General features: G+C 42.0%; 1 protein-coding gene across 5 annotated transcripts in view; it reads right to left on the bottom strand.

Moving 5' to 3' along the window:
• Positions 1 to 12,874, bottom strand: part of LOC115138185 (EH domain-binding protein 1-like protein 1) — a 64,606-nt gene that overhangs the window by 50,763 nt on the left and 969 nt on the right. For all 5 annotated transcript variants that reach the window (XM_065025537.1, XM_065025541.1, XM_065025538.1 and 2 more), the window contains exons 2-5: positions 2,163 to 2,220; positions 1,676 to 1,771; positions 1,506 to 1,559; positions 1,100 to 1,281 (exon numbers count right to left, since the gene is read on the bottom strand). In XM_065025537.1, the coding sequence (XP_064881609.1) occupies positions 1,100 to 1,281; positions 1,506 to 1,559; positions 1,676 to 1,771; positions 2,163 to 2,220 (390 nt within the window). The remainder of the gene's footprint in view (positions 1 to 1,099; positions 1,282 to 1,505; positions 1,560 to 1,675; positions 1,772 to 2,162; positions 2,221 to 12,874) is intronic.

Below are 12,874 nucleotides of genomic sequence, written 5' to 3'. Positions count from 1 at the left end.
TTTAGCGATTTACGTATCGTAGACTCGTCAACAGAGATGTTAGCATGTTCCAGAGATTTATGTAAGTCTTTAGCTGACACTCTAGGATGCTTCTTAACCTCATTGAGCATTATGCTCTGTGCTCTTGCAGTCATCTTTGCAGGACGGCCACTCGTAGGGAGAGTAGAAACAGTGCTGAACTTTCTCCATTTTTAGACAATTTGTCTTACCATGGACTGATGAACATCAAGGCTTTTAGAGATACTTTTGTAACCCTTTGCAGCTTTATGCAAGTCAACTATTCTTAATCTTGGGTCTTCTGCGATCTCTTTTGTTCGAGGCATGGTTCACATCAGGCAAAGCTTCTTGTGAATAGCAAACTCAAATGTTGTGACTGTTTTTATTAGGGCAAGGCAGCTCTAACCAACATCTCTAATCTTGTCTCATTGACTGGATTCCAGGTTAGCTGACTCCTGACTCCAATTAGCTTTTGGAGAAGTCATTAGCCTAGGGGTTCACATACTTTTTCCAACCTACACTGTGAATGTTTAAATGATGTATTCAATAGAGACAAGAACATACAATAATTTGTGTGTTATTAGTTTGTCTATTGTTGAAATAGTTGAAAATTTGATGAATCAAATTTGATGTCCAATTTATGCAGAAATCCAGGTAATTCTGAACGGTTCACATACTTTTTTCTTGCCACTGTATGTACACACACAGTTATTATTTTAGGAGAAGAAAAATAGTGACTAAAACCAAATCGAAACTGTGTAGAAATTATAATGGACATATATTCATAGTTTCTTGACAGTCCAGCTCATTAATAATCACTAGACAGTCAAGGAGCATTGAAAATTCCCAAAACGATGGATAGAGGACTATTTTTTGCACATTTTAACAGCAAAATCCGTGAGGCCCTCCTGACCTCGTGGTTGAAGATGAAATGCCCCCCCCCCCCCCCCCCAAGGGCAAAATAAGTTAGACACCCCTGTTTTAGTACCTCAACCTCTCTCTTCTTGACATAAGGCTATTTAAAGGTTTACCGTTATTATCTACTTAACATAATATGGTAAACCTATGATAAACTTCACTGATTAGATAAATGGTGACTCACGTGGCCTTGCCCTCTTTGAGGAAGACGCAGGTCAAGGTCAGTTTGAGCGTGGCCTCCACCACCTTCACCGACAGAGGCTTGAGCTTCAGCGTCAGGTCGTACTGGGCAGGCGTGGCGCTGGCAAACTTCTTCATGTTGACGTCCACCGATGCCAGCACCTTCCTGTGGCCCTTGTTAGTCTCCTAGAAGGACAAAAGACAGGGATCATTAGCCAATCGTATGTTTTCAAAGTAATGCTGTTTTTAATCCAATGTATTTCACTTCACAGTATATAAGATGCTTTAATTCAGGACATTTTTGGGTAGCATGTACCATGTCATCCTTGACAGCTCTGTCAAACGTATTCCATGAATCCGCCTTGACTAAAAATGGAATTCAGAATTGATGGAAACATTCATTCACTCACATTCTCAATGATGAACGTCCAGTCCTTGTCTTCAAATTCGTCTGCAGTCGGCTCCTAAATGTGAGAGATTTTGAGAATAAGGAAACAATGTTTTGACAATTCAAATGCAGATTCATCTAAATGATTTCCCAATCATTCACACACATCTTCCTAGGGTTGAGATGCCATACCTTGAAAAGGGTGACATTGATGTCCAGGTTTTCGGGCACCTGCCATACCACCGTGCCCCTGTAGGGGTTCTTGATGCCCGGCTGCCATCCATGCAGCTGAGGATTGGAAAGCCCAGGTCAGGGAAAGGACCAGAGCATGTGCTGACCATATGCATTTTATATTGAATGAGCCACGTGTGTCTCATAGAGTGCTGAATGTTACTAGAAGTTCATGTGATGGGATTAATAAAGCTATAACTGTGATGAATAAAGGCAGATGTATCTATGGCTTGGCTCAAATCTCATAGCTATACACTTCTGCATCTAGATGGTTCCATTTCCTCAGACACAAGCAAATCTGACCATTCCCCTTACAGGCTACACACCCTCAGGTAGGCTACATACATTTGGTGCCTTCTCAGACTTCATCATGATGACAAGTGTTAGACAAATAGGCTACACATGCCACTCCTCTACTTGCTGAACGAAGTAGCTTTCCCCATATTACCTTGGTGCAGTTTCGTCTGTTTCTCCTGGTCCATACCACTCTCAGTTTGTCTGGTTGCCTGTAAGTAGAGAAAGGACAACATATAATGACTGTACAGACGTATATAAACACTACATAAGTACATAGGGACTTCAGTGTCGACCAGTGTTTCCATTGATAATGCAGTATTTGGTTTCCTAACCCGTATAATAGGACCGAAATAGGCCGCAACTGGAGTCTGAGGTATTCTTTACATAGGAAAATACCGGTATTTAGCACAGGATCGTTTACAGGACTGAGCTCTCTGTGCATCCTGTTCCTTCAGGCTATAACATGGCACAGTCATGTTGAATGTAAGCACATACTATGAACAGTATCGATGCACATACTAATACTGATAAATGCTTTTAGTCCATAGGCTAGACTGTCTGGAACATGGCTATATTTTAGAGCCATCAGAAATACACCCCCCCCATGTAGTGTTGGAATTTAAGAGGCACAAAGATAAAAGCTCAAGACATGACCAGTTGGCCTTCTCTTAAATACAAACAAGCACGCATGCACGCACAAGCACACACACACACACTGCTGTGAGAAAAAAAAAACAGAGAAGGGGGGGGTGGGCTTCAGCTTGGGCAAAAACCTACATCTTGTGACTCTGTTCAATGCTCTGACTAACAGACATCTCAGAGGAAGAGAATGAGCTCCATAATCGGATCAACTTCGACAAACTAACTTCCCTGCTACGACCTGAGTGGCAGCCTCCTATAGTTCCTCTAGTATGGGAGACATCAGCTGGGGCATTTTCAGTAGGGCATATCATAGCAAAACGTTTTACAACATTTCTTATTGGACAAGTTCAGATTGTACATCCCCATTTCAAAACGTTTACTCTTACTGAACATGACCCAGCTGGGGCATTTTTCTTCTTCTTCTGTGTTTACAGTCCTCAGGGCCCTATCAATGGAGGGTGTGGCCCTAGCAACCACCACAGGGCATAATACTTCAATTTGTCTCCAGCCTCAGCCAGCAACCTCCTACATGTATGTCACACAAGGAGGGTTGTCACTCAACAGATCTGTTCTAGACTAGAACAGCAATTATGTAATCCTAGAAGATATTCTTTGCAGGGACGTGAAATAGCATTGTATTGTTTACCTTTGCCAACTCCCGACAACAAGAACCAATAGTGAGTGAGCAAGATATTGCTGTTCGCATACAGTCAGTCCGGCGACTCCGAAAAGGTAAACAAGCAACAGGCTAATTGCATGTTGAAGTGAAACAGAATGCACTGATACGTCTTGAAGTATGCTAAAATGAACATAGTTACATAAAAGTCTAGCTGCCCATGAATAAAACTATACAGTGCCCTGAAAAAGTATTTCCCCCCCTTTCTGACCACCACACTACCACCACCACGCTTGACCGTTGTGCGAGGTCCTCACTGTGGAATGCCGTGTTTGGTTTTCGCCAGACATAACGGGACCTATGTCATCCAAAAAGTTGACTCAAGTTTGTCAAAAAAGCACCTGGAAGCACCTGGATGATCATCAAGATTCCTGGAAGAATGTTCTATGGACAGATGAGTCAAAAGTGGAACTTTTTGGACAACACGAGTCCCGTTATGTCTTGCAAAAACCAAACACTGCATTCCACAGCAATAACCTCATACCAACAAAGGTCAAGCATGGTGGTGGTAGTGTGATGGTTTGGGGATGCTTTGCTGCCTCAGGACCTGGATGACTTGCCATCATTGAAGGAACCATCAATTCTGATCTGTATCGGAGAATTCTAAAGGAGAACGTCAGGCCATCCGTCTGTGAGCTGAAGTGCAGCTGGGTCATGCAGCAAGACGATGATCCAAAAACACACAAGCATGTCTAAATCAGAATGTCTGAAAAGCAACACTGCTAAAAGTTTTGGAATGGCCTAGTCAAAGTCCAGACCGAAACCCGATTGAGAAGTTGTGGCAGGACCTGAAATGCTCGAAAACCCACAAATGTCACTGAGTGGGCCAAAATTCCTCCATGGCGACATTTATTTTATCTTTATTTAACTAGGCAAGTCAGTTAAGAACAAATTCTTATTTACGGCCAAACCTGTGCCAATTGTGACCCACCCTATGGGACTCCCAATCACAGATTCAAACCAGGGTGTCTGTAGTGACACCTCTAGCACTGAAATGCAGTACCTTAGACCGCTGTGCCATTCAGGAGCCCAACATTTGAGACATGAGAGACTGATCAACAACTACAGGAAGCATTTGGTTGCAACCAGTCGTGTAAGGGGGCAATTTTTTTTATTTTACCTTTATTTTACTAGGCAAGTCAGTTAAGAAAAAATTCTTATTTTCAATGACGGCCTAGGAACAGTGGGTTAACTGCCTGTTCAGGGGCAGAACGACAGATTTGTACATTGTCAGCTCGGGGATTTGAACTTGCAACCTTCCGGTTACTAGTCCAACGCTCTAACCACTAGGCTACCCTGCCGCCCCTTTTTCACACAGGTGCATTGGGTGTTGTATAATTGAGTTTATGAAATAAATGAATTGAGTATCGGCATTTAGTGTAATTTGTTCACTCATGTTGCCTTTATCTAATATTAGGGTTTGGTTGAAGATCTGACAACATTCAGTGTCAAAAAATATGCAAGTATTTAGAAAATCTGAAAGGGAGCATATCATTTTTCACAGCATTGTATTTCTGTTGTCAGAGGGAAAGAGAATAGAAAACATATAGAGAGGAGAGAGAGTAAGGGCAGAGTGTGAACAGTCTGACAGGGCCTCGTTCTCGTGTTGCAGGCCAGTTATAGAAGACGGAAGGATTGAAGAGAAAGGGCACAGTGGAAGGGAAGGGGCTGGGGGAAAGGTGGGGAGGTGGGGTGGCACAGAAATAGACCTGTAGAATGGTTGGTCTAAACCATTAGGTAACTGCTGCTTCAGTTCACCCACCGCCAGCCAAATATCCGCCTACCCCATATACCTGCCAGCCACGCGCTCTAGCATAGTTACACACCGCAGTCTACTCTTGATGAATTGCACGGTGCCTGTAGTTCTCTAGAGCCAATATTCTAGAAGAGGTGCCGGTACTCACGCAGTGGACAATTTGAGGCGGCGGTGAGCACCCGGCCCAACTCAAGCACAGATGTGTTGCACGACAGTACCTATTTGTGAAATACATGAGAGGCGTAAGGGTCGAAAAGCAACCAGAGCTTGGCACTGACCTGTCATCGAATTGGGTCACTCAACATGCTGATGAAACTGAAACTGTGTTTACATGGGTAGCTATACCAATGGTAACATGGTAACCTCAACCAGAACACCCAAACACTATGGTCTGGTTCCTGCTATACTCTGTATGTGAACAGACACCAAAACCACAATGTAACAGGTTTAACATGTCTGAATTACAACAAAAACACACCCCTGAACTATCGGAGAACTTTGGTGAACACAGTAGGCCGAAACATAGTATGTGCACATGACCGACACTTGTTACAGACCTGGGCTGCTGAGGCTCGTTGTGAGAGAATAATGTGACGTGAGGTTTGTGGTTTCATAGCATCACATGACAGTATTGATGAACAAGCAGGCCCACAGTATGCAGCTAAGAGTCAGATCCTCAAAACATACAGACTACAATCACCTGCAGACAGTTTTTAAAATTTAAAACGGGCAAGTCAGTTAAGAACAAATCCTTAGTTACAAACACGGCTTAGGAACAGTGGGTTAACTGCATTGTTCACGACGACATATATATATATTTCTTAATACCTTGACAGATCAGGGATTGGATGGCGCAACCTTTCGGTTACTGGCCTGACGCTCGAACCACTAGGCTAACTGCCGCCCCCAACACATAACAATGCTTGTGTTCATTCCATATAATCAAACAGTCATAAGTGTCACGTCATCTTCTATGAATAAGAGGTTATTAAACTCACCAGGCTTGATTATTATATCATTAGAATTAGACAGTAAATAAGGATGTTATCATCGAACTGAATACGTGTAGGACGGTTCGATAGACTGCCATCCCAAGAGCATAGGCCTAACATGCTGATACTAGTGAAGTCGGTGTAGACGACAACAATGAGGAGACAGACAGAGAGCTAGGCTCGTCTGCAAGCGAAAGCTTGGAAGTAGGCTACATGCTAGGTGTGAGTAATAATGGAACTCTTGCAGTGCCAGAGCCCAGACAGGAACCACAGTACCACTGGCTGTGTGCACATAACATGCATGCATAGGAGCTGACTTAAGTTAAAACCATGCTGTCATAATTGCTGTGTGTGTGTGTGTGTGTGTGTGTGTGTGTGTGTGTGTGTGTGTGTGTGTGTGTGTGTGGGTACTACAGGTCGACCGATTAATCGGAATGGAAGATTAATTAGGGCCGATTTTAAGTTTTCATAACAATCGGAAATCGGTATTTTCGGGCACCGATTTGCTGATTAAAGTTTTTTTTATACCTTTTTAACTAGGCAACTACACATTCTTATTTTCAATGACGGCCTAGGAACGGTGGGTTAACTGCCTCGTTCAGGGGCAGAACGACAATTTGTCAGCTCGCGGGATCCAATCTTGCAACCTTACAGTTAACTAGTCCAACGCAATAACGACCTGCCTCTCTCTCGTTGCACTCCACAAGAAGACTGCCTGTTTCGCAAATACAGTAAGCCAAGGTAAGTTGCTAGCTAGCATTACATTTATCTTATAAAAAACAATCAATCATAATCACAAGTTAACTACACATGTTTGATGATATTACTAGATATTATCTAGCGTGTCTTGCATTGCATATAATCTGACTGAGCATACAAGCATCTAAGTATCTGACTGAGTGGTGGTAGGCAGTAGCAGGCGCGTAAACATTCATTCAAACAGCACTTTCGTGCGTTTTGCCAGCAGCTCTTCGTTGTGCGTCAAGCATTGCGCTGTTTAACCGAAGTGAAATGGCTAGCTAGTTAGCCTGCGCTAATAGCGTTTCAAACGTCACTCGCTCTGAGCCTTCTAGTAGTTGTTCCCCTTGCTCTGCATGGGTAATGCTGCTTCGATGGTGGCTGTTGTGTTGCTGGTTCGAGCCCAGGGAGGAGCGAGGAGAGGGACGGAAGCTATACTGTTACACTGGCAATACTAAAGTGCCTATAAGAACATCTAATAGTCAAAGGTTAATGAAATACAAATGGTATAGAGGGAAATAGTCCTATAATTCCTATAATAACTACAACCTAAAACTTCTTACCTGGGAATATTGAAGACTCATGTTAATTTAATTTAATTTTTTTATTTTTTATTTCACCTTTATTTAACCAGGTAGGCTAGTTGAGAACAAGTTCTCATTTGCAACTGCGACCTGGCCAAGATAAAGCATAGCAGTGTGAACAGACAACACAGAGTTACACATGGAGTAAACAATTAACAAGTCAATAATACGGTAGAAAAAAGGAGAGTCTATATACATTGTGTGCAAAAGGCATGAGGAGGTAGGCGAATAATTAGAATTTTGCAGATTAACACTGGAGTGATAAATGATCAGATGGTCATGTACAGGTAGAGATATTGGTGTGCAAAAGAGCAGAAAAATGAACTACCAGCTTTCCTATGTTCTCATGTTCTGAGCAAGGAACTGAAATGTTAGCTTTCTTACATAGCACATATTGCACTTTTACTTTCTTCTCCAAAACTTTATTTTTGCATTATTTAAACCAAATGGAACATGTTTCATTATTTACTTGAGGCTAAATTGATTTTATTTATGTATTATATTAAGTTAAAATAAGTGTTCATTCAGTATTGTTGTAATTGTCATTATTACAAATAAATTAAATAAAAATCGGCTGATTAATCGTAATCTGCTTTTTTGGTCCTCCAATAATCGGTATCGGTATTGAAAAATCATAATCGGTCGACCTCTAGTGTGTACGCGCACCTACCGTGCAGAGCAGTCATATGCAGCATTTCATCCGATTCACTGATTGAATTAGCAGAAAGCATCATGCCATCGGTGGGGCTGTAAAACACGCAGCCTCGCCAGCCTGACTCCACGTGAGCAAACGATTACATGAGTAGATTAGGGTTAGGTTCTACTAAGAGATACAGTCCCTGCTTAAAATTCGAAATTTTTCAGGGCATCTAAAGCACATTTGCGGAATTTCTACACAATGTAATATGTGGTGTCACTTTTATTGTAAATAAGAATAGAATATGTTTCTAAACACCTCCACATTAATGTGGATGCTTCCATAATTACATATAATACTGAATTAATCATGAATAAAGATGAGTGAGAAAGTTACAGATGCACAAATATCATACCCCAAAGACATGCTAACCTCCCCTGTTATTGTAATGGTGAGAGGTTAGCATGTCTTTGGGGTATGATATTTGTGCATCTGTAACTTTCATCACTCATCATTATTTACGGTTCATTCAGTATTCTATGTAATTATGGAAGCATCCACATCAATGGAGAAGTGTTTAGAAACATATTATATTCTTATTTACAATCAAAGTGACACCACAATGACACAATACATTTACCATTCAATTCTATTGGACACAAAATAATAGGAAACACAACCAAAACAAACAGACAATGCATCTAAACAAATGTGTAGAGTCATTGCGTGCTATGAATGCTGGACCAAATACTTACTTTTTACTCCTTTAATAAACATACAAGTGAAGTTGTCCCAACACTTCTGCTCCCCTAAAATGGTGGGGGACAATGTACAAAAAGTGCAGTAATTTCTAAACGGTTCACCTGACATGGATGAAAACACCCTCAGATTAAAGTGGACAGTCTGTACTTTAACTTCAAAGTCATTGTTTTGATTTCCAAATCAAACTTTTGGGAGTATAGAGACAAAAGACAATATGCTTCACTTTCCCAATAAGTACAGAGGGCGCTGTAAACTCATGTCATTGGACTAATAGGGCTGTAGAGCTCTCTTTACTTGACATAATACAGCTGGATCGCCCCGTCCTGCCCCTAGGGGTCCGCGGCCCTGCAGAGCCCCCAACCTAACACACACCACTCAGCTTTAGAATCTTAGTAAAACATGTATTATTGGTTTCAGGTGTTCGGCCAAGGCCAGAGTGAGAACCAGCAGTATGGAAGACCCCCAGGGCCAGGACTGAGCAGCCCAGCAGCTAGGGATTGCCTAAATAGCTATCTCCCCTGACGTGGGCATGTTTTCACAACAGACTCCTTTTGTTGTACAGTATTCCACAAAGGCATCCAGACCTTATGAAAGTTGCACAGTATACCCTTAATCTTGTAATAAATCAAATCTAGTGATATGTAACTTGACAAACATACACTTGTAAAACTGACCATCCTACCAATCCTCGACTTCGGCGATGTCATTTACAAAATAGCCTCCAATACCCTACTCAACAAATTGGATGCAGTCTATAACAGTGCCATCCCTTTTGTCACCAAAGCCCCATATACTACCCACCATTGCGACCTGTACACTCTCGTTGGCTGGCCCTCGCTTCATACTCGTCGCCAAACCCACTGGCTCCAGGTCATCTACAAGACCCTGCTAGGTAAAGTCCCCCCTTATCTCAGCTCGCTGGTCAACATAGCATCACCCACCTGTAGCACGCGCTCCAGCAGGTATATCTCTCTAGTCACCCCCAAAACCAATTCTTTCTTTGGCCGCCTCTCCTTCCAGTTCTCTGCTGCCAATGACTGGAACGAACTACAAAAATCTCTGAAACTGGAAACACTTATCTCCCTCACTAGCTTTAAGCACCAGCTGTCAGAGCAGCTCACATATTACTGCACCTGTACATAGCCCACCTATAATTTAGCCCAAACAACTACCTCTTTCCCTACTGTATTTATTTTATTTATTTTGCTCCTTTGCACCCCATTATTTTTATTTCTACTTTGCACATTCTTCCACTGCAAATCTACCATTCCAGTGTTTTACTTGCTATATTGTATTTACTTTGCCACCATAGCCTTTTTTTGCCTTATCTCACCTCATTTGCTCACATCGTATATAGACTTGTTTCTACTGTATTATTGACTGTATGTTTGTTTTACTCCACTGCTTTGCTTTATCTTGGCCAGGTCGCAATTGTAAATGAGAACTTGTTCTCAACTTGCCTACCTGATTAAATAAAATAAAATAAATTTGCTATCCATTGTGACATTGTGGGAAGATAACCAACATTCCAATTTAACGGCAACGCATTTCTTAGCCCCTATAAATGCTAGGTGACAGTTTCTTCTGATGACAGTCTCCAGTAAGAACATACACTTTGCCAGAATTCAGCCAGCCTTCACAAGAGCATAGCATGTTCAAATATGTCCCCTTTTGTGTTTTACACCTCCAGCAGAGGAATAACATGTCTGAGTGCATGATATTCAGTTCCACTGGCATAATAGTATGCTCTATGGATGGTCTTAAACTGCAGTAATTTATGTGTGAGATGATATGAACATGGCTGGGGTTTTCAAACATATCTGTATCCATTCATTATCAACAATACTGACACTATCAACCCTTAATACAGTTTCGAAATCAACTTTAGGGGTCAGACTGCCTTTAAATAGTTTCAATCTTTGAAGATTCTGGCTTGTCCAGTTTTTGCCCACACAGAGAGAATAAAGAGTTGCATTTGCAAAAGTTCACCTCAATGCCGCCACAGACTGACCATCCCTGGTTGCCTGACCCTGCTGTCACCATCTGATGCTGCTCAGATGAAGCACGACAAAAGATGACCTTGGTGTACATTTATACATTGTATTATCAAAGAATAGAATCAATGGTTCAATAATTGAAATGACCATTATTCTCAGATCCCTGACTATAGTCTACCCATCAACTCAAGACAGGACTTTGTATCCATTCACGGATTGTTATAATATAGTGCAAAATTCACCTGAGCGCCGTGGACTGGTCTTCCCTTGCTGTCTGACCCTGTCACCATCTCATTCTGCTAAGACATGATGAGCATAGTGATGTGCACCATAACAGCGAAGCCTGTAGAGCTGTTAATACCATGTCAGTGTGAAAAGTAGGGAATTACCTCGGGAAACTGACAGATAAATAACATTGCATTGCTATATTGACTCTAATAAAAACCTCACATTGCACGTCAGAATAATATCGGTCTTCAATTGTTTGGCTGCTGGTTTCATCATTTGATTCAGGTCTATTGAGCCAAAAATAATAGCTAAAGTTTGTGAGCTAGCTTGCTAACATTAGCCAACTTTTGGCTCTCTCTAATGGTAGCTACATCATCTGGCGAAAACTAGCCAAGTTAATTTACTTCTGTTGAAACAGGACAAAACATTTCCATACACACAACAGCTGTTAGATACTGCTACCTGACAGATAGCTCAAGACTAGAGCTGAACTGGCTGTGGTAGATACTAACTAGCTAACGTTAGCTAACTAGTTCATTCACTTCAGACAGAACTTAAATCGAGAGGGGATGAAACATTAGCTAAAGATACATGTCAGTTACACTACTAGCTCAGCACTAGGAATCTTTTTTCTTCTTCTTCCAAACAGCAGTTACCTTGCCAGCTACAACAGTCAAATAAAGAGTAGCCAGTTTCTGCTCTGCTTGCTTTTACAACTCGGAGAAAAAGCATAACACACACAGACAAGAGCTGCCTCTGTTTGCATGCTCTGTGGGGTCCAGACAAGAGCTGCCTCTGTTTGCATGCTCTGTGGGGTCCGCGCAGTCCTAAATCCAGCCGGCTCAAATCGCCAAACAGCCTACCCGACCGCACTGAGGTGTCCACATGGTCCTAAAGCACACCGTTGCCACTTTTTGTATCACAGAGCAATGATGAAACTGGGGGGGGCCAAAAATACAATTTCAGAATGTGGGGGGGGTCAAGTCCCCCTGACCACAGTGAAAGTTGCGCCCCTGAAATACTGTACCGTACAGTACACACAGACTATATTGTCTATAATGACGAGAATTCCTGGAGCTAAGGCAACATGCCAGTCTAAAATAGGCCTATATAAAAAGGTAAAACTACTTAAATAATAAATGGAGATTAAGTTAACTGTTCAATAAACACACTCCTCTGAATTTGGACAACTGGCCCAGTTAAAACAGAGAGGACACAGAAAGCCAAAGTGGAATAGTGTAAAAGAAACACAGCCCAGCTGCTGTTGTATAATGTGACCTTTGGGGAAAAGGACACCCATATTAACTCTATACTGCATGGAACAAGAATGTGCACACTCACACACCTGACCATTGAAAGAGGACTTTCAGCACTGCAGCATACCACCCAGTGTCACACTGCTGGCTTGCTTCTGAAGCTAAGCAGGGTTGGTCCCTGGATGGGAGACCAGATACTGCTGGTAGTGCTGTTTGAGGGCCAGTAGGAGGCACCCTTTCCTCTGGTCTAAAAAACAAATATCCCAATACCCCAGGGTAGAGATTGGGGACATTGCCCTGTGTAGGTTGCTGTCTTTCTGATGGGATGTTAAACAGGTCTCCTGACTCTCTGTGGTCACTAAAGATCCCATGGCACTTATTGTAGGGCTATTAACCCTGGTGTCCTGGCTAAATTCCTAATCATCCCCAGTTACAATTGGCTCATTCATGCCTTGTTGCTGTAAATGAGAATGTGTTCTCAGTCAACTTACCTGGATAAATAAAACAATTACATACATAGGTTCTAAGAATAATATCACCTGATTGGAACAGGGAAAACAATTCACTACAGGTGCTATATGATGATGTCATGCAT

Source organism: Oncorhynchus nerka, linkage group LG12 (genome assembly GCF_034236695.1).
Source record: "Oncorhynchus nerka isolate Pitt River linkage group LG12, Oner_Uvic_2.0, whole genome shotgun sequence".
NCBI lineage: Eukaryota > Metazoa > Chordata > Actinopteri > Salmoniformes > Salmonidae > Oncorhynchus > Oncorhynchus nerka.
Note: the sequence above shows the minus strand (reverse complement) of the source record. Positions and strands in the feature narration are given on the sequence as shown.